At 47.7% G+C, this 21928-nt stretch overlaps 1 protein-coding gene across 1 annotated transcript in view; it reads left to right on the top strand.

Annotated features, from left to right (window-relative positions):
- MYO15A (myosin XVA) overlaps positions 1-21928 on the top strand; it is a 103686-nt gene that overhangs the window by 24934 nt on the left and 56824 nt on the right. Inside the window, exons 9-26 of the mRNA XM_077918666.1 lie at positions 69-182; positions 402-563; positions 2160-2273; positions 4478-4536; positions 4697-4820; positions 5737-5832; positions 6159-6290; positions 6864-6989; positions 7389-7466; positions 9300-9454; positions 10345-10390; positions 11121-11245; positions 11971-12088; positions 14158-14333; positions 15198-15282; positions 18198-18251; positions 18959-19040; positions 20320-20450. Coding sequence (XP_077774792.1) covers positions 69-182; positions 402-563; positions 2160-2273; positions 4478-4536; positions 4697-4820; positions 5737-5832; positions 6159-6290; positions 6864-6989; positions 7389-7466; positions 9300-9454; positions 10345-10390; positions 11121-11245; positions 11971-12088; positions 14158-14333; positions 15198-15282; positions 18198-18251; positions 18959-19040; positions 20320-20450 — 1977 coding nt within the window. The remainder of the gene's footprint in view (positions 1-68; positions 183-401; positions 564-2159; positions 2274-4477; positions 4537-4696; positions 4821-5736; positions 5833-6158; positions 6291-6863; positions 6990-7388; positions 7467-9299; positions 9455-10344; positions 10391-11120; positions 11246-11970; positions 12089-14157; positions 14334-15197; positions 15283-18197; positions 18252-18958; positions 19041-20319; positions 20451-21928) is intronic.

Raw genomic sequence — 21928 nt, 5'->3', positions numbered from 1 at the left:
ATGCTGTTTCTATGTCCATATTTGTCCTGGTAATGATTCCCTCTTGTATTCCCTGCCTTGCCGTGTAGTCCAATAACGAACGGAACTACCATATATTTTACGAGATGCTGGCTGGCCTCCCTGCTCAGCAGAAGCGGAAATTCGGCCTTCAAGAGGCAGAAACATACTATTACCTGAACCAGGTATGGGCCTCTCCTTCAAATGCCTATGGAACAGAAGGATAAAAGTGCTGGATATTATTCTTACAAATACCCAAACATTTAAATCAAGGAGGAATGGTGCTCTGTCCCAGGCGTTGGTCCCAATCAGACGAGGGTCTTGGCCAGGGGCAGAGAGCCTTTTTCACCCCAGGGTCTGCATTCCTTGGCGGGGAACAAATGCCTCCCTTTCATTGTATGTAGGGAGGTAACTGCGAGATTCCTGGCAAGGTGGACACTGAGGATTTTCACCGCTTGCTCGACGCCATGGAAATCCTGCACTTCACTGCCCACGATCAGGACAGCATCTTCCGCATGTTGTCTTCCATTCTACACTTGGGGAATGTCTACTTTGAAAAATACGAGGTTAGTTACTGGGATGGAAATGTATGTCTAGTGTGCATTCTAAGGAAAGGCTAAAAAAACCCCCAATAAACCACATAGTTGGCATTATGATATTGGCAGTTTTATTTTCAGTTCTTTTCCTAGTTAACCCCAGCATGGGATTTGCCTTTTTCACAGCAGCTTCAGGATGTAGTCTGGTTGGCTGCGTGGTGCCTTGATGTTTCCCCCCTGACTACGTGGTCCCTGACTGCCTGGATCATGTAGCCAGCAAGAACTTTTAATCGTATTGGTGCAAAGAGGGGGGAGCCAAGCAAGAGCGAACCAGTGTGAAAAATGTAAACTGGAGTGTGGGGAGGTCAGCTCCCATTTTCACACTGGTGATGTTGCCCCACGATAATTGGGCACAGCTGACCCAGTGTGCGGCTGCTGTGAGAAAGGCAAATCCCATGCTGGGGTTAACTAGGAAAGGAATTGAAAATAAAACTGCTGATATCATAATGCCGACTAAACAAATCAATGGGGCGGCTGCATTTGGAATACCGTGTACCGTTCTGGTCGCCTCATCTCAAAAAGGGTATTGTAGATGTATATTTTCAGGACCCACCTGGTTTTTATGAACATAGATTGCTTCAAACTGCTTTGAATATTGTTTTAATGTTGTAATCTGCCCTGGGACCTTAGGGTGAAGGGCAGGTAATAAACAGACAAATATACTAACTAACTAACTAACTAACTAACTAACTAACTAACTAACAAATATTACAATTGGAGAAGGTTCAGAAAAAGACAACTAAAACAATCAGGCAAATGGAGTGACTCTATGAAGAAATGTTGCAGGATTTGGGACTTCCAAGTATAGCAAAAGAGGTGGCATAATACTTACAAATTTATAAAATGATGCTTGTCATGGGGAAAAGGAATAGAGACAAGTTTTTCTCCTTCTCTTGTTGGACACAGTGCCAGATTGCCAAAGAGACAGAGTAGGCACCTGCCTATGGGCTCCAAACCTTTGGTGGGGCCCACGACAACAGATCAAAATAATATTGATTTGATTTTGAAACGGAGTTAAAAGTTCAAGCTTTCTTAGTTCAATGTTATCCCACTAGAACCTGCACACAAGGGCTCCCCTTGAGATTTCAACTGCCTAGGAGCCTCAACAGGGTTTGATCTGGCACTGGTTGGACGGCCAATGATGCTGACTGCTGAAAAATATAGGACAAATAAAGTAAACAAAGGACTTCTTATGCAATACAATGTTAAACTTTGGAACTCACTCCCACAGGAGGCAGTCGTGGTCACCAAATTGGATGGCTATAAAATAAGATTGGACAAATTAATGGAGGAGAGAGCTGTCAGTGGTTACTTGCCATGATGGCAAGAGGCAATAATGCTTCTGAATACCAGTTGCCACAAGAAGGGAATGTGCTGCTCTTGTGCTTGGTGCTCCTTGTGGGTTTCCCACAGGCACCTGGTTGGCTTCTGTGACAACCAGATGCTGGAGGAGGTGCTGCCTTATCCAGCAGCCTGTTTTTGCTGTATGTTCTTGAATGTCAACCATAAATAAATATAAGGTCGCCCAGCCTCTTTGCAAACATGCCTTGACTTGGTGCTTTGCAGACAGATTGCCAGGAGGTGGCTTCGGTGGTGAGCGCCCAGGAGATCCGCGTTGTGGCCGATCTGTTGAAAATCTCCCCCGAGGGCTTGCAGAAGTCCATCACCTTCAAAGTGACGGTAAAGGGGCAGGCAGCCCTGAGTGTGGAGCTGGGAGGATGGGCACCGAAGGGCAGGTGTCTGGTACTCTGCTTCTGGGCCAAGAACAGTTAAAGGGTTCAGGAGGCAGAGACCCTTTTATTCTGACCTGGAATTCTGAACTGTTTTTAAAAAAAACAAAAAAAATGTGGAGTGTTGAATATTTTGTGCTGCTTCTGTGCATTGCACCTATTTGTTGCCTTTAATTATAGAATCATATACAGTGGTACCTCGGGTTACATACACTTCAGGTTACATACGCTTCAGGTTACACACTCCGCTAACCTAGAAATAGTGCTTCAGGTTAAGAACTTTGCTTTAGGGTAAGAACAGAAATCGAGCTCCGGCGGCATGGCGGCAGCGGGAGGCCCCATTAGCTAAAGTGGTGCTTCAGGTTAAGAACAGTTTCAGGTTAAGAACGGACCTCCGGAACGAATTAAGTACTTAACCCGAGGTACCACTGTAATTTTAGAGTTGGAAGGGCCCCAAGGTTCATCTAGTCCAACTCCCTACAATGCAGGGCCTCCTGCTCAGAGCCGTTCCTGGGTTGGCTTGAACCACCAACATCTTGGTTAACAGCCAGATGCACTGACCCACAGGCGGGCTCTATTGTTTGCTGTTAGTTTTTAATTATTATTATAATAAATTGTGCTCTTAATATTTTGTTGTAAGCTGCCCAGGGAATGTTTGTTTATTATGGGCTTCTATATAAACGTCACCATAAATTATAGTAATAATAGGCATGGTTACTCAGCAGGTTGCTCAGGGAGGGACAAGTGCTTCCCTTTCCTTAGTGATGAATTGCTTAGACCAAAGAGTGTTGCTATGCCCTATATGTTACATTGCAGGAAGGAGAATGTGGTCACCTGACTTCTTGGTAAAAAGGTTCTGCCTAGAGGTATCTCATTGATTACTGCAGTCATCCTTGCCCCCCAGCCAGTTGACCTGGTGGGACAGTGGATGGACTCAAGAGCTTCCAGTTTGAGCCCAGCAGCACCTGTAGATTAGGACGGGGGATAGATAGATAAAACTTATTTGCATTAGCCAATGGCCATAGCAGCAATAAAACATTACAGTATACACAGAAAGGGAAACTTGATATTAAGAGCACAATTTAAAGTCCTGAATCAGCTGTCAGTTAGAGGCCCTTATTCTGATTGCCCCTGCTATGAACCTAGCAACCTTTGCTGTTATCTACTCATTTTGATCTGATAGCAGAAAGGACATTGTGGCAGTGGTTGAGCGCCCTGGGATGGTTAGTACGAGTGGGGTGATGATCTCGTTCCTCAGGTCTTTGTAGAGAGTGCAAGACAGGAGGACATGTGCCGCTGTTTCGGTGCTACCGTCTCCACAGGGGCAAAGACGTTTCTCAGGCAGGATCTTTTGGAATCGACCCTCAAGTACCGCAGATGGCAAAACATCCAGTCTTGCAAGTGTAAAAGCACATCTGTATTTTGGGATACAGTGGTGCCTCGCAAGACGAAAAGAATCCGTTCCGCGAGTCTCTTCGTCTTGCGGTTTTTTCGTCTTGCGAAGCAAGCCCATTAGCGGCTTAGCGGATTAGCGCTATTAGCGGCTTAGCGGGCTTAGTGGATCAGCTGAAAAGCGGCTTAGCGGCTTAGCGGATCAGCCGATAAGCGGCTTAGCGGCTTAGCGGATCAGCTGATAAGCAGCTTAGCGGCTTAGCGGATCAGCTGATAAGCGGCTTAGCGGCTTAGCGGATCAGCTGATAAGCAGCTTAGCGGCTTAGCGGATCAGCTGATAAGCGGCTTAGTGATCAGCTGTTAAACGGCTTAGCGATCAGCTGTTAAACGGCTTAGCGGCTTAGTGGATCAGCTGATAAGCGGCTTAGCGCCTTGGGAAAAGGGGGGGGGGAGGAAAAAAACCCTGCAGGAACTCGCAAGACATTTTCGTCTTGAGAAGCAAGCCCATAGGAAATTCGTTTTGCGAAGCACCTCCAAAACGGAAAACCCTTTCGTCTAGCGGGTTTTCCGTCTTGCGAGGCATTCGTCTTGCGGGGCACCACTGTAATAAGTTTGTGCAGATATGGGGCCAGAGAATCAAAATGGAAAGGTGTTAGGATGGGGGAGATTCCATGAGGTGGTGGTGGTGGGGACATGATAGTTTGTGTGACTGGCGCTAACCATCAGAGGGAAGCCATCTTTCTTCCTTCGCTTTCTCAACAGGAAACCATGAGAGAAAAGATATACACACCCCTCACTGTTGACAGTGCCGTTGATGCCAGGTAAACAGAAGCCCCATACATCTCCACAACCATAATGGAGAGAGAGCCATGTGTAAATACTGCCACTCACCCTCAGCACCCCTGCTTGTGGCCTTGTCTTCTTCCATTTCTTTGCCCACAGCGCTTGTGCATGTGTTCTTTCCTTTCCTCTTTCCCTCAGAGATGCCATTGCCAAGATCCTCTACTCCTTGCTCTTCAACTGGCTCATCGACAGGATTAACAGGCTCACCTACCCCAGGCAAGAAACCCTGTCCATCGCCGTCTTGGATATCTATGGCTTTGAGGTGAGGGAAGAAGCGTTCAGCCAATTACAACCGGGGCCTTCCCCAGAAACTGCTATTTGGTGCCCAACACAAATGTCCCTTGACAAAGGACCTAAGATACAGGGGAGGAGGAGGATAGGATAACACACACACAACCAGTGCCCCCAGAATGGTCCTTGTCACATCAAGGTGGCTGGTGCTCTCTGGAACTAACTGGGTGGAAGCAGGGCCAGATTGAGGTTTGAGGAGGCCCTAAGCTACTGAAGGTAATGGGACCCTTTCTATGTCCAGCTGTCCTTTGACAACAACAAATTGTCACTGTTTTTTATGTTGAATGTATGCTAGATGGTAATTTATGGACCTAATAGGTATCTAAAGACATTTGCACATAACAAAATATGTGTTTTATCAAAGCAATTTATTTTTTTCCTTATATTTTGGAGATGTACATCCAGGTTTTTTTCTTTAAGTTTTTTGGGGGGGGCCCTCAAGAGAGTGGGGCCCTAAGCTATAGCTTGTTTAGCTTATACGTAAATCCGGCACTGGGTGGAAGGCAGGGAGACTGACAGTAGATGGAGCCATAGTGAAAAACAGGCACAGGCAACTTATGCTCGTTTTGCATCCATCCTCCTCCTTGATGGTTTCTTCATGGGGCAGCACTGAGACTAAGAAGCCAGCAGGCAGGACCACTTACTGGACTTTAAGAAAGACAGGAGGCAGGTATGGGCTGGCAGAGGGCAGATAGAGACTAGTGGGGCCATGCCCTGCTTGCCCCTGATGGACCAGCCTCCAGTGCTGCAATGGCTGCTGCTTCTGATATTCCCGGAGGCAGGCTCAGTTCAAGAACGGCAGGCTGGGCTGTGGAGCTCTTCTTCTCAAGTAGCCTTTTGCTCTGCATGTACACATTTTTTTAACTTGCGGTCTGAATTTTGAATAGGATCTGGGCTTCAACAGCTTTGAGCAGTTGTGCATCAATTACGCAAATGAGTATCTCCAATTCTTCTTCAACAAGATCGTCTTCAAGGAGGAGCAGGTGAGGCCAGAATCCACTGTCAACCAGCATTCTTGGGATTTTAGAGCATCACATTTTTTGATAGATCTGCTGCTATGTTGCACTGTGTGTGTGTGTTTAATGCTGATACGTTTTATTTTCCTGTTTGCTCTTTTTGTTATAGCTTGCTATTTTTGGTCATTTGTTTTTAAATGATGTGTGCCCCCTTGGAAAATTGGTCATAGGCAGGATGCAAATATCAATAAATAAGTAAATGAAAGCAGCTGGAGCTGCAGGCGTCAGTTCATTTGGTGAGGGTGGAGGGGCAGCAGATACAAATCTAACTAATAAATACATTCTGTATTCAGGAGGAATATATCCGGGAGCATCTTGAGTGGAGAGAAATACCTTTCAATGACAACCAGCCTTGCATTGACCTCATTGCCCAAAGGCCTTATGGGATTTTAAGGATCCTGGATGACCAGAGCAGTTTCCCTCAGGTACCACTTGGTGCTGCATAGAATCCATGCATAATTTTTTTTTTTAAGTCTGTTCTAGTCGCAGGATGACAACTAACTGCTTTTGCTCAGAAGCACCTTCCCCATGTATTCATTTATGGAGGCAAGGGAAGCAATTAACCCCCTTTGAGGGGGTGACACTCTTTCTATGCTCAAAGACCCTTGGAATGAAAACACCAGAATTTCTGGAAGCAAGCACTGGCCAATGTTTCATGTCTTCATAAATACTGTGGTTGGATCATTCAATGACTCTCAGTGCAAAGGCACAGCGTAATGGCCTGTCTTTAAAAGAGTCTGACCCTTGCATCTCTGTTTGAGTCACCATTCTGGGCTCAAGCAGCTGAGGGACTCGTGCAGAACCATGGTGTTTGGCTCTAGAAGGTGGCCAATTCTTCCTCTTTCACACTCAGAAAGTATGCCTCGTCTGTCCCAATGGTAGACGCCACTGGCCTAAAATGGAAAGTGTTTGCAGCAATGGTGAACTTGAATGTCGTCCACTGGGTGGACGACATGGGGCACTGCTAGTCTGACCCAGTTATTTCTCCGCCTTGCCAGGCCACGGATCACACATTTCTCCAGAAGTGTCATTACCACCACGGCGCCAACCCGCTTTACTCCAAACCGAAGATGCCGCTACCTGAATTCTCCATCAAGCACTATGCTGGCAAAGTCACCTACCAGGTGAGACACCGGGTGGTTGGGAAGGAGCAACACAAAGAGGAAGAACAGGGTACATTCTGCACACATAAGGTGCTTGGTGCCCGGGACCCCCAGCCTCCAGCCCCTCCTATGCCACTGTCACCCTGTTTCCACTGCAAGCCTGGCAGACTGTGCTCTGTGCCTTCACAGCACCATCTGGGCTGCAGCTCCAGCCTGCCTAGGCATTGCATCAGCTGGCCCTGCCAAGATCAGGGTGGCACTGAGGAGCAGTTATTATCAGGGCAGCCGTTTCAGCCCCACGTAGCACAGAAAGTAAGGGCGCCTGGGCCAGACTTCTCCCTGCTTTGAATGGAGAGGTGCTGCACACATAGACTATATTTTGGCTCAGAAAATATAATGCATTTCTTAACCCCACTGCAGGTACACAAGTTCTTGGATAAAAACTACGATCAGGTTCGCCTGGACGTCCTGGAGCTTTTTGTCAACAGCAAAATCAAAGTAGGTGTTTTGGGATGGCCTCAGGTCGGCTGGCTCCAGTGAATCTGATGGCTTCTGTGTTTGGAAGAGTAGGGCGAAGCAGTGTGGTGTGGCTGTTGTTAGTAGCGTCATCCAAATAATACAGATGGAGTCCAGAGAGAAAAAAGACTGATAAAACTTAACTGGGTTAATTGAACTAACAAAACAACAACCACATAATATGAAGAGAAATAAACATAGAGGTAATGTCTTTCTTAATTCAGGCCTTGTTCATAGCGGGAAGACATACAACAACACAAACAGGAAGGAAAAAGCTTCCTCACAACTGCACAGCCAATGAGAGTATGAGTTACCTCAGCAAGCATCATGCCACGCTGCCTGGTTGCTAAGCAACACCTCCACCCATCCCTCTTCTTGTCTCTGTGACTTTAACCCTAACTGAATTAACCCATAAATTACACAGCAAATCAGAGCACAAGTTACCTCAGCAAGGCTTATGCCCCGCTGCCTGGTTGTTAAGCAACACCTCCACCTGTCCCCCCCCCCCCTGCTCATTGACTTTAACACTAATTGAATTAACCCTTAAGTTACACACAGAATGATCTCTGCTGTTGCACTTCCAACAGTGGTGGGGGAGCATAGGAATGGGGACTTGCAGTTACAGGTTGTCTAAATGGGTGATAATTAAAGGTCATTCCTGGCTTCAGTGATTGACCTTGGAGCAGTCACTATCTCTCTGCATAACCTACTCTGCAGGGCTGGTGTACATCCGGGTGATTGAACATTTTTTGTCCTGAGGGGCATATTGGCTGATCCATTCAGGGACCCCACACCAGGGGTAGGTATGGCCAAAATTGGCTATGGCCAACTCTCACACACAGACTTGCACTCATGCACACACAAACCCACACACCTAGGTCTCTCTGCTCAGCTGATCTGTGTATATTAGCTTAAGGAAACTTACTGCCATCTCTGTGCTCATCAAATTATGAATCCGATGACCAGGGAGGGGCAGATTTGCATGCCCATCAAGGTACAGTGCTGGATGGAGAGGTTTTAATGTCTCTGCACTCCCCAGGGGTGGCTTCCGTGTATTTGTGTGTGTATATATATATATATATATATATATATATATATATATATGACCCAGCTGCAAAAATAGATGAGGTATTAGGTAGGGGAGAAATATCAGACCTCTCAACCACTCCTGGTCTACACTATTCTCACCTAGGGATGGGGAAGGAATCCGTCCAATACAGCACTGATTCTAATGCTAACCTGTTTAATTAATACTTTCCAGACGAGTATGAGGATCAGAGCATAGCTTATCCTTTGAAAGTCACACTTCTCCTAACCTTGCAGTGCAGTTTTCCAGCCCCCAAAATGTGTGTATGCAGGGGAATAAATGCCTAGAAATACTGCACTGTACTACTTTATTGCAGTGTACTGAGGAAAATTGCTTGCTAATTGCACCTGCTAGACCGAATGGTGTATAAACACAGGTTTATCAGGAGAAATGCACAGGAAAATGAGTGCCAATGTTCATGCAAACTTTTTTTATATAAAAAAAATCACAGTCTGATCTTGAAATGGGGCGAACTGAAATTTAAGATGGGGTGGGGGGAAGAAACTAAGACGGACAGATCCATCCATCCTTATAATCTATCCCTGTTCTCATTTCATCCTCACGACAGCCATGCGAGGTAGGTTAGGCTGGCAGAGAGTGGCTTGCCCAAGATCCCCCAGCAAACATCCTCCATGCAGGGAGAGCTGGATCAAAACGGAATGAGTTGCGAATGTCCCACCGGCTCCCAAAATGCCCCCTACAAAATGTCTCCTCTGCTCTTGCCCCAGATGGTGGCCAACCTGTTCTACAGCCATGCCCAGCTGATAGCTCAGCAGAAGACCATGATGGGGAGAAGCAGCACCAGCAGGCGGAAATTTAAGTCCCACACGGTGGCAGCGAAATTCCAGCAGTCGCTTTCGGACCTCGTGGATAAAATGGAGAGGTGAGGAAGGTATAGGGGAAGCACTGTGTAAATAGCTTTTCAAATTGCCGACATGGAGGGCCCATGAACTGGATCAGGACCCTGGCAGGCTGGCAGGCAAGGGAGTCCAAAACCCTCTGTTCCGGGTTCTCTTCCAGCCCTGCCTGGAGATGTCAGGGATTGAACCTGGCACCTCTTGTTTGCAAAGCAAAGTCATTGAGCTATAGTCAATGACATAGGAACGTCAGAAGCTTAGCAATGTCTAACACTGACACACAGCAGCTGTCCAGGATTTCAGATGGTGTTTTCTCCCAGTCCTGCCTGGAAGTGCCAGGGATTGAACCTGCATTGAGCTAAGATCCTTCCCCTGAAAATTAAGTAAGATTCTAGTCCTCAGTGTTACAGGTTTTGTATAAAGGGACAGAACTGCCTCCTGTCAAAGCAGAACATTGGTACAGCTAGTCCAGAATGGTCCGTACTGTCTGGCAGCAGCTCTCTGTGGTTTCAGACAGGAGACATTCCCATTTCTACCTGGAGATGCTGAGGCTTTAACCTGCGTGCAAAGCTGGCGCTCTCCCACTAAGCTGCAGCCCTTCCCTAGAGGTGGCAAGGAATAGATTTAGGTCCTTTGCACATTTGTTGCTTCCCGTAGTGAAGCAGCGGTGATTTTGATACTGTATGCGGGTGGTTTTTTAATTGACCCATGACCTGGATCGGGACCATGGCTAGTTGTGGGGGGGAGCAAGGGGGTCCTGAACCTGCTGTTTGCATGAGCAGGATATTTCCCATTCGTGCCAGTGGGAGCTTCTTCCTTTATGCCAATAGCTGGCAATTCCATTCAATATGCACCACTTTCAGGATGAAGAAATTTTATAGTCCCATCGTACGTGTGTTTTTTCCTTCTTCTGCAGATGTAACCCTTTCTTCGTCCGCTGCATCAAACCCAACAATAAGAAGGTATGGACTTGCTGTGTCCTAAGGGGAAAGGGACATAGGAAGTGGCCTTTTTGCAGAGTCAGGCTGCTGGTCCATATAGCTCAATGTTGCTGTCACTGACTGGCAGCAGCTCTGCAGGATTTCAGGCAGAAGTCTTTCTTAGCCCTTCCTGGAACTGCCAGGGGTTGAACTTGAGACCTTTTGCATGCAAAAGCAGGTGCTCTACCACTGAATTATGGCCCTCCCTCAAGAGCGTTTTCATAGAATGGTAGGGTCATCTGGTACAATCCCCTGCAGTGCAGGAAATTTTGATCATGACATTTAATGGCTTCACTATCACCCCACCCACTTGCAGTGCCAACACAGCTGCAGCCAAGCCTCTCCCTCCTTGCAGCTTCTCCTGTAGAACCGCAGCTTCTACAATGCTGCCTTATGGTCTCTAAACTATTTCTCCTTCTACTGCCCTTCCATAACCCCCACTCATTTCCTTCCAATTGTCTCCTCAATAGTATTTTGGCACCTGCTGAGTCATCCAGAAATTGATGGATGCCGAGTCATCCATCACAGGTAAAGGAAGGCCTGTCACTAAATGGTGCTTCTTCTGGCCTGAAAACCCAGTGGTCTTGAGTCGTCCAGAGAACTCCTCTCTCACACTCTGTCAGGCTCGTTTCTCCTATCACGATATGAATCCTGAATCAGTCAGCTCATTTACTATCCTATCCAATGCTCTCCTTCGCTCTTCCTCAACCAGAAGCCAGGACTTTTTGAGCCGGACGTAGTCAGCAGCCAGCTGCGGTACTCGGGAATTCTGGAGACCATCCGCATCCGCAAAGAGGGCTTTCCCGTTCGCATCCCCTTCCAAACGTTCATTGAAAGGTATGGTCAACAAGGGCTCTGACCCAGGAAGGCAAGGAAGGGGAAGAGCAGTTTCAGGCTCTGACAGGCAGGCTTGGCTGCAGTATTCTTGCTAATTTTGCCCGGGAGCCTTTGGTGGGGAAGGACTTTGTCAAAAGCTTTATTTAGTGTCCCAGGTATACATTGTCTACCAGGGCTCCCCTAACCACATGCTTATTAGCAGAGCCAGCCCAAAACGCTTTCCTGCTGTGTTCGCCCCTGTTCCATAAGCTGACCAGGGTGGCAATTGACTTTTTGTTCAGTTGTGGCACTATCTTAGTATCCTTTGTTGGGTGAGAAGGAAAAATAAAACTGTACAGTGGTACCTTGGATTAAGTACTTAATTCGTTCTGGAGGTCCGTACTTAACCTGAAACTGTTCTTAACCTGAAGCACCACTTTAGCTAATGGGGCCTCCTGTTGCTGCCGTGCCGCCGGAGCACAATTTCTGTTCTCATTCTGAAGCAAAGTTCTTAACCTGAAGCACTATTTCTGGGTTAGCGGAGTCTGTAACCTGAAGCGTATGTAACCTGAAGCGTCTGTAATCTGAAGCGTATGTAACCCAAGGTACCACTGTATATAGAAAGGATTTTTGGACTTTGACTCCCATAAGCCCCAGCCAGCATAGCCAAGGATGAGGGATGATGGGAGTTATAGTCCGGCAACAGTTGGAGGGCACCTAATCACACCCTCAGCCTGTCTCTTTAGGTACCGCTGCCTTGTTGATATCAAACAAGGCATGATCCCTGATGCGTGGAACAGTGCGGTAGTGCTGAAGAAGCTATGCGCAGCCACCCCTGATATGTACTGCATTGGAGCCACCAAGGTACAGCCACCATTTTCCTTGATAATCATGGTTGTAAGTAACTGTTGGGCAGCTTGGAGCGTGGAAATTCCCACCCCTGGATTTTCTGTCTTGGGGTGATGAGCCATGGGGTCTCTCCACCTCTCAGCTGACCAAGGTGAATGGACAGTTCACCTGCCTGCATCTGAGGGAGAGGGGAGGCAGCAAGGCCACATCCATTGGCCAGGCTGGGAGAGCTAACTGCCACAGAGCTCCTCCTCTCTCAGAAGTGTCTCCATCTGTAGCCATTCCACTTGGTTGCATCTGAGGGAGAAATGAGATACCTAAGCCCCTTCCACCAGCAAGGCTTGGACACTGGCGAAGGAAGGGGGTGCGGTTGGTGCAACCCGCCCTGGGTGTCATCCCTGGGGGCGTGACATCACCCCCACCCCCCTGGGGTGCTCACCCCACCCCTGGGTGCTATCTCTGCCTCTGGGCTTGGACCAACTCCCATTAGGCCAAAGAACTGCCTCTCCCATCAGATGTCCAAGAGATAAACAATTATGCAACCTTCCATAGACATCTGAAGACAGCCCTTGGTAGGGAAGCTTTTAATGCTTGCTGTATCTTGTGTTTTCTTATATTCTGTTGGAAGCCGCTCAGGGTGGCTGGGGCAACCCAGTCAGAGGGGCAAGGTATGAGTAATAAATGATTGTGATTATTCCGCTTGCCCATTACCACTGACCTCATCACAAAACAGTATGAAAAAGTCTGTGGTATTCTCGTGGGGCCTACCTGAATGGATTTGTTTGGCTCTTCTTCTTTGCCATTCCTGTTTATTACTTTCACATGATGTCTCTTAGATTGTAATGTGTTATTGTAAAACAGAAACTACCCCCCAGTGTAGGAGCCAACTCCTAGGGGCCAAGGGGTCTTCAGCCCCCCCAAAATAAAATATTTGAGGAGGGTGCCCCCCAATTGATGGGCATTGCCAGTCAAATGGTGTGCGTGCACTTCATCATGTGATCAATTATACAGGGCAGGGCTTACTTGGGGCCCCCAATATTTTATTGAAGTTGGTCCTCCTGCCCCTCAAGTGCTTTGACGGGAAAGCTGTTGTATAAATGTCATGAATAACTGAATGCCAAGGAAAGTTGGGTGTGGGTAGCAGCCACCCAGAGACGCCGCAGTGGGTTGGTTAATAATAATAATAATAATAATAATAATAATAATAATAATAATAATAAAAAATTTTATTTATATCCCGCCCTCCCCAGCCGAAGCCGGGCTCAGGGCGGCTAACAACAATAAAACAGTACAAAAGTACAGCATAAACAACATTCTAAAATCATTCATTATAAAAATTAATTAATTCAAGCCACTGGCAACCATTGGGCCAGAGCTCCGCGAAGATTGCCGAGGGAGGGAGTCAGGCTGTGCCCTGGCCAAAGGCCTGGTGGAACAGCTCTGTCTTGCAGGCCCTGCGGAAAGATGTCAAGTCCCACAGGGCCCTGGTCTCTTGTGACAAGAGTGTTCCACCAGATCGGCGCCACAGCCAAAAAAGCCCTGGCTCTAGTTGAGGCCAGCCTAACTTCTCTGTGGCCTGGGACCTTCAAGATGTTTTTATTTGAAGACCGTAAGTTTCTCTGTGGGGCATACCAGGAGAGGCGGTCCCGTAGGTACGAGGGTCCTAAGCAGTATAGGGCTTTAAAGGTTAAAACCAGCACCTTAAACCTGATCCTGTACTCCACCGGGAGCCAGTGCAGCTGGTATAGCACCGGGTGAATGTGATCTCGCAGCGAAGACCTCGTAAGGAGTCTTGCTGCAGCATTCTGCACCCGCTGGAGTTTCTGGGTCAGTCTCAAGGGCAGCCCCTTGAGAGCACTGGACTAGGACCTAGGAGAGACCAGGGTTCAAATCCACACTTCAGCTGTGAAGCTCACTGGGTTACCTTGGAAGCTGCTTCTCGGCCTAATCCACCTCACAGGGTTGTTGTGAGAAAGAATCAGGAGAGGGAGGACTGTGTACGCCACCCTTGATCACCTTGGAGGAAAGTGCAATTAATTAATTAATGAGTTATTCTGATGCTCCCCTCCCCCTCCTCACCCCAGCTCTTCATGAAGGAGAATGTCTACCAGCACTTGGAAGGGAAGCGAGAACGGATTGTCCACATGGCAGCTCTAACGCTGCAGCGGTACACGCGCGGCTTCTTGATCAAGAAACGCTTCTTCGCCCTCCGCCACAAGATCATCCTCTTCCAGGCGCGGGCCCGAGGCTATCTTGTCAGGTGCACAGCTGCAACATGCTCTCCGCGCTAGAGATAGAGGAGGACAGGCATCTGTGTGCGCTTGGGGAGGGTGTGTGAGAACATCGGCCAGCATCAGCCATCGCCATTGTGGTTATGTCTGACATGGCGCACGTGGAGTAACCTCGCATCTTCATACGTCATCCCCACCCCTGCCTTGCACGATGGATTGTTGGGGCAGAGGAATAGGCAGCGTAATGACATCACATCTTACACTGCGCAACACGAGGCTAGGGACAGGGAGCCACTGGCCAGTGGGTCAGCCTCGGCCCATCACGGGGTTCGACCACAAAGCCTTTTTAAAAACCACGTCCACCTGCCAATCAGGTGACACCAGTGACCTGTGGGAGGTTGGCGTTCAATTCTGCATTGGTCCAACCAGCATTTGGCCCAACCTACTCCGCAGGATTTAGCCCCTGCTCACCAGCTGATGATCAGAGGTTGAATCCTGCGAAGTTCCCTGCAGAGAGTAGGACTCTGTTCATCAGGCAGCAGTTCTGCTGGGTGCTACTTCAAAGGGGAGTGTGGGGCTGTTTGAAAGCCCTTTTGCAAACAGACCTTCACTGCTCTTTGAAGTCCCATCAGGCTGCAAAGCACAGCACTACCTGATGTCATCTTGACAACAGGTGATTGACAAACTGACAGGTGAAGAACACTAGGTGTGTCTCAGCATCTGAATTTTGATTTGCCTGTTTCCTCTGCATGTTAAACGTGTGCCATTTGTGTCTGGTCTGTTTGTCCGTTATCGTCTTTTATTTTGGTTTTTTGCCTTGGGTAGGAGAAAGTGTTGTTGAGGCTGGGTGTGATCTTTCCCACCTCCGTACCGGGGGGTTTCCCGTCCTGCAGGCAAAGGTACCGGAGGCTGCGTCGAACCCTCATCAAGGTCAGGTGCCTGGTACGCATCTATGTGAATCGCAGGAGATACCTTAAGGTGAGTCCCGTCTTGTCTGGGCACTGGTAGAGAAGGTGTGGGAGCCTGGAGGGTGGCAAGGGAAGGGGATTTTGTAGCAGGCAAAATGAGACGAACGGGACACCTGCCAGCAGGACTTGAGTGCAACTGCATTCTCTCTTCCTGCCGTTAAATGGGGAATCTGGGCTGAGTTGAATGTGCAATTTCACCTGTGTGCTCCATCCAATTTTAAACATTGCATTTTGTGTCTAAGCGTCACGTAATGCACATCCTCCTCACCCCACCTCCAGTTGTTCAGAGGTTTGCATAATAAGGGCAGCAGCTTGGCTTGGCTTGATTGTTTGAAGCAGTTTAGACTCACAAAGATGCCCCGCTATCCCCGAATGAATAGATCCAAACCTGTGTTACCTGTCTGGCAGGAGACTCTGAAAGCCTGCTGTATCCCTGCCCCACCCTTAATTGATGAGATGCAGGTATATTGTGCTTTTTATAAACTTACAATTTTTCATTGTTGGGTTTTCAAAAATTAAATCTTCCAGTGCAGATTTAAACTTCCAGTGAAGTCCACAGCCTCCCACTGTTGAACAGTTCTTACTGTCAGAAATTTCTTCCTGATGTTTAGCTGGAATGCACCTTGTTCACTTTTTTTTGAGTAGGAGAACGACATTGCAAAATTCAGAGAAGTGCAAATTTCGAAGGATTGTTGTGTTTTGGTTCATGTCTTGTTTCGGGAATCAGGGATCATTTCCCCTCAACCTTAGTCAGAGCAACGAGAGAGGTGTTAGGAAGAAGTGAAAAAGTGAAAATAAAAGGAAGCCGTATTGGCCCCCAAGAAAAACGCCACATTCCATATTAGCACGATGCCTTTATTAGTTCGCACTGTTTTGTGACCTCTTGGTTGGCCCTTAAGGATACCTGTCCTGATGTGGGTAGAAGCAAAGAGGTTGAAGGGAGATGGTGGAGGACCAGATAAGAGAAGCATGCAGTAGTTGAGGGGGGTCTCTGTATTACTAGCTGATGGTCTCTCATATTTTCATCTGGGTTTCAGCACTTGCATGAGGTGCACTGGAGGCTGGACCATTAGGGTGAATGGGGCCCAGTCCGCCTTATCACTTACAACCAATTGGGAGGAGGGAGCTGCCTGTCATTGGCACTGGTTCCACCTATCATTGGTCTCCCTGCCTTCATCCATACCAGTTCTAATGGGCGCCAGCCACCACGGATGGGGCACTGAGCCTTGCCTAGGGATGGGGAAGAGATTAGATTCAGCTTGCATTTTAACTTACAAAATTTGCCCTTTCCAAAACAATCTATGAACTGCGACACAGCCGTCTTTCAAAATGTGCCGTGCAGTTCTCCAGCCAAATAACATGTACAAAAATGCACATGCTTCTGTAAAGCGTGCCTAAAAATGTGTACGTTAGTGAAAGTAACATGCAAATATGCCTTTTCGTTAGGTGGATTTGTTTTGCAAAGAATGTGCTTATTGGGTAAAATTGCATGCAAAAATGTGTACATTAGGAGAATCAGAATAAGAAGAATCTTCATTGGCATCAGCTGTTAGCCATAGCAATAAAATAAAATGTACTGAAGATAGAGGTAAATACTTAACTATACAAAATGTATTCTAGAGGTTTACATCAATGATCAGATAGATCTTGTTCTAATTGCCCCTGCGAAAAATGTGGCAGTTTTTGCTGTCACCTGGTTATCTTGATCTGCTAGGAGAAAGGACACAGTAGCAATGGTTGAGCGACCTGGTATGGTAGAGGGGCAATAAACTCAAATCTTTTATAAAGAGTGCAAGCTAAAAGCACACGAGCTACTGATTCAATACTGCCATCTCCGCATGGACATAAGCGTTTTCCCAGTGGGATTTGTTGAAATCGGAGAAATCTGTGCTAAAATGCTGGTGGGTTTCCATGAAGTCTTAAAAGCAGCAGCAACTATTTTTTTGCAAAGTGATGTGAAAATGTGGAGAACTGATCTTAAGACTGGAAAAATGGAAAACCCAAACCGGTGCATTCGCCCATCCCTAGCTTTACAGAGGGGATGCTGAGTGTCAGTTTCATGTGAAGGGTTAACGCGTGACTCAGCCGTATCCATAAGCAAACAACGGTAACTGGAGCAGCTGCCTGGCAGACAGGGTTATAGCTGGCACATGCCCCAGCGCTCAGGCACAGAGGCAGCAGCCCAACGGACACCATGAAGAGCGTCCGCTTCCAGGTGGATGGGGACGAAGAAGCAGTGAGTCATGGCAGGGTAAGGTTTCCCAGGTAGAGTGATGCAGGGGTTAGGAGCAGAGGCATGAAAGGCCACTTGTGGCATTGCAGCTGCCTGCAGACGTTTTTAAACGCAGGCGACTAGCCCTACCTTCGGCGCAGAAGGTCAACACACCTTTGGCAGCAGCGTGATAAATACTCATTTGTAGCAAGAAAGCCTGCTAAGAATCTCTTGGCACTTTGACAACTGCATGGAAGGGCCGTGGCTGAGTGGCAGAGCGGCTGCTGTGCGTGATGCTCGAGGTCCAATCCGCAGCATCTCTGTGCTCTCCCTCTACTGTCAGAGTCAGTACGCCTCTAAATGCCAGTTTGCTGGAGAGCATTCCTGTGCTTATATCCTGCTTGTGGGCTTCTCAGGGGCCTCTGGTGGGCCACGATGGGAGCAGAGGAATGGAATAGATGGGCCTTTGGCCTGATCTAGCAAAGGCTCTCTAGTTCTTACTGAATTGCTATGGCTTCCACTCATGGGCTTTCAAAATGAAGGGAGGCAAGAGAGTCTGAATCAAGTGGTGGACATGCAAATAGTCACCAGTCAAAATTGTTATGAGATTGTGGGTTTTGCGCCCAGGCTCCAAAATGCCTTGCACTTTCCCAGGAAAGTGTTGGATTTGGGCTAAGTGCTTCACTGACCATGGAAATGCCCTCTGCTTTCAGAGAAAGGAAGAGGAGCGCCGGAGAGCTGAGGAGGAGAGGAAAAAAAATGAACAGGTAACATGGTGGGCACTGCCCTCATGCCAGGCATGGATTGGAGTAGTTGCTCGGCTGAAGTAGATTCTGAACACACACAAGAATGTGTGTGCTTGGCACTTTGAAAAGAACCGAATTCTCCATGCAAATATAGTAATTTTGCATAATACAATGATTGCTGTTCCGTCCGGCCCCAGGAAGAAACAAGAAAGCATACAGAGCTCTGCAGTTCTGCCCATTCTGACCTCAGGTTAAGGTCCTATTCAGACACACTCTGTTTTCCAATGTTTTATCAGGCGTTGTTGCTTATAGGCTTTTTTTCTTGATATTTAGTCAGAATCTTATTTCTTATAACTTGAATCCATTGGTTCGCGTCCCACCCTCCGGAACAGAAGAAAACAAGTTTGCTGCACCATCCATGTGAAATCCTTTAGATATTTGAAGATGACTATCATATCTCCTCTTACTCGCCCCTTTCCCAGGCTAAACATACCCAGCTCCCTCAACCATTCCTCATAAGGCTTGGTTCCCAGACCTTTGATCATCTTGGTTGCCCTCCTCTGCACACCTTCCAGCTTGTTAATATCCTTCTTAAATTGTGACATCCAAAACTGGACACAGTACTCCAGATGTGGTCTGACCAATGAGTCTGAATAATGCCATAAACTCATTATTGTGCTAAGCGAAGAGGTCTAAGAGTGACTCTCTATTTCTCTGGGTCCCACCAGGTACTGAGCAGACGGGAAGTGATGAGAGTTGCAAACCTGGAAGTGCCTGCAGAGTTGGTTGGACTCTTAAACACCGTGGCTGGTACGCTAATACAATTGCTGGGATCCTTCCTCTAGGGGGAGTTAATCCAAACCGGTGGCAAGGTGGACAACTGGCCTTTAATTTCCTCTGGGATATTCCAGAACCTTTGCTTGAGATCCGTTGAAGGTATCTCACCGCAGTGGCGTAGCGTGGGGGGTGCAGGGGGGGCCAGCCGCACCAGGCACAACATCTGGGGTTAGGGCAAATCCATGGGTTAGGGGGCGCAAATCCACAGGTTAGGGGGCGCAAATCCACGGGTTAGGGGGCGCAAATTACTTGCCTTGCCCCGGGTGCTGACAACCCACACTACGCCACTGTCTCACCATAATAGGTATCTTTGCAATAGAAGGCTTAAACCCATCCAACCCTGCCTATATATGATGAAACAAAAAAAATTCCTTCCAGTAGCACCTTAAAGACCAACTAAGTTAGTTCTTGGTATGAGCTTTCGTGTGCATGCACACTTCTTCAGATACACAGATCATATATATATGATGAGCAATTCTTCAGATCATATATATATGATGAGCAATTCTTAACCCCACATCAAGTGATGGATGAGTATGTGGGGAGACTGTCACAAAACGAGCCGTACAGGGTTTCTACTCCATGCAAAATCCTGCCTGTCAGGCTACAGGGATATTAGGGCTCCATCTGCCCCATCCATTCTAAGTACTTTAAGCAGTCACAGCTTCCCCCAAAGAATTCAGGGAAGTGTAGTTTGTTAAGGGTGCTGAAAGACACCTCCCTGTTCTCCTCACTGATCTACAATTCCCTGGGTGGTTTAATAATCAATTCCTCTTTCCCCATAACAATACCCCTGCTTCTTAGGGTTTTATGAGAGGGGACGTGAGTAGCGCTGTGGTCTAAACCACGGAGCCCCTTGGGCTTGCCAATCGGAAGGTTGGCAGATCAAAGCCCCACAACAGGGTGAGCTCCCGTTGCTCTGTCTCAGCTCCTGCCAACCTAGCAGTTTGAAAGCACACCAGTGCAAGTAGATAAATAGGTACTGCTGAGGCGGGAAGGTAAATGGCATTTCCGTGCACGCTGGCACTCGTCACTGTCCTCCGTGCACCAGTAGCAGTTTAGTCATGCTGGCCACATGACCCAGAAAGCTGTCTGTGGACAAATGCCAGCTCCCTCAGCAAGATGAGTGCCACAACCCCATAGTTGCCTTTGATTGGACTTAACCATCCAGGGGTCCTTTACCTTTATGAGCCAGTCCTCTCATTTATAATGTGGGAATTCTGCACATCTCTTTCCTCTCTGTTTCCGGCAGTTCACAAGCAGATCAATGAAGACTGTGTCACTCCCATCCCCCCTCCAAAGCTACAGGCGGACCCCCAATTCACTCTGCCCCTTGACATCAACAATTACCCTATGAGCAAGTATGTGCAGACCCACTTCAAGGTAAGGGTTTGGGTGTGTGCATTGTGTTTCTTATATGTCTAGGGCAAGTGACGGCAACGTTCACATTCTCATAGAATCATAGAGTTGGAATAGACCACAAGGGTCATCGAGTCCAACCCCCTGCCAAGCAGGAAACACCATCAGAGCACTCCTGACATATGGTTGTCAAGCCTCTGCTTAAAGACCTCCAAAGAAGGAGACTCCACCACACTCCTTGGCAGCAAATTCCACTGTCAAACAGCTCTTACTGTCAGGAAGTTCTTCCTAATGTTTAGGTGGAATCTTCTTTCTTGTAGTTTGGATCCATTGCTCCGTGTCCGCTTCTCTGGAGCAGCAGAAAACAACCTTTCTCCCTCCTCTATATGACATCCTTTTATATATTTGAACATGGCTATCATATCACCCCTTAAGCTCCTCTTCTCCAGGCTAAACATGCCCAGCTCCCTTAGCCGTTCCTCATAAGGCATCGTTTCCAGGCCTTTGACCATTTTGGTTGCCCTCCTCTGGACACGTTCCAGTTTGTCAGTGTCCTTCTTGAACTGTGGTGCCCAGAACTGGACACAGTACTCCAGGTGAGGTCTGACCAGAGCAGAATACAGTGGCACTATCACTTCCCTTGATCTAGATGCTATACTCCTATTGATGCAGCCCAGAATTGCATTGGCTTTTTTAGCTGCCGCGTCACAGGTAGAATTCTACCTCAGTCAGGTAGAATGTCCAGTTCCTGCCAGTGCTGGGTGGTGTGGCTGGAAGAGCTGTCCAGCAAGGCAAAAGGTCAAGGCAAGGTGTGCCTGAAGCAGCAGGGGAGTCAGAAGGACACCGCAAGGGGCTTGCTAGCAGGAGCTGTTGCTTCAGCAACTGCCAGGCAGCAAACATAATGTTCTAATAGTTGCTCCTGCTGCCTGGTTGTAAGCTGCTTGTGCTTCCTTGAGCAGCCCCAGGGCCCCGATCAGGAGAGTGACGTGGTTCTTGTTTCCTCTGCTAATTTCCAGATTTAATCAACGTGCTCACCCAAAGCTAAAAAGTTTGAAGCAGTGGTGCACTGGGCGGGAATTGTCAGATAAATGCTAATGTTGATTGGACCCCCAAATTAACATCCTCCTCCTGAGTAGGCTTCATAGATGGAAGACCTTGTGCTATCAGAAATGCACAAGACCCTCTTGTTTGAGGTTCAGCTTGGGTTCCTTGCTATCTCTATTCCTGGGGCCTGGGAGTGGAGGATTTGGAGCTGAGATGTCAGTTGGGGGCCAACAAGTCTCTTGATTCTGCAGACAGCCCACCCAAGAGGTGACTTCTGGGTTGGCAGTTTCAGGGTTTGTTAAGCCCCCTCTGTCCAAATACAGGCCTTTGAAAATTAAGGTGCGGATGATGAAAATTGAAAGTGCAGAATTACTAGGCTGCTGTCAGAGTAAACTGTCTTTTAATTACTGGCTGTAGATGTATTCTGATGTATTTTAATTACTGTTTTTAACTGGTTT

Source organism: Podarcis muralis, chromosome 14 (genome assembly GCF_964188315.1).
Source record: "Podarcis muralis chromosome 14, rPodMur119.hap1.1, whole genome shotgun sequence".
Lineage (NCBI taxonomy): Eukaryota > Metazoa > Chordata > Lepidosauria > Squamata > Lacertidae > Podarcis > Podarcis muralis.
The sequence above is the reverse complement of the archived record's forward strand: the minus strand, read 5'-3'. Positions and strand labels throughout refer to the sequence as shown.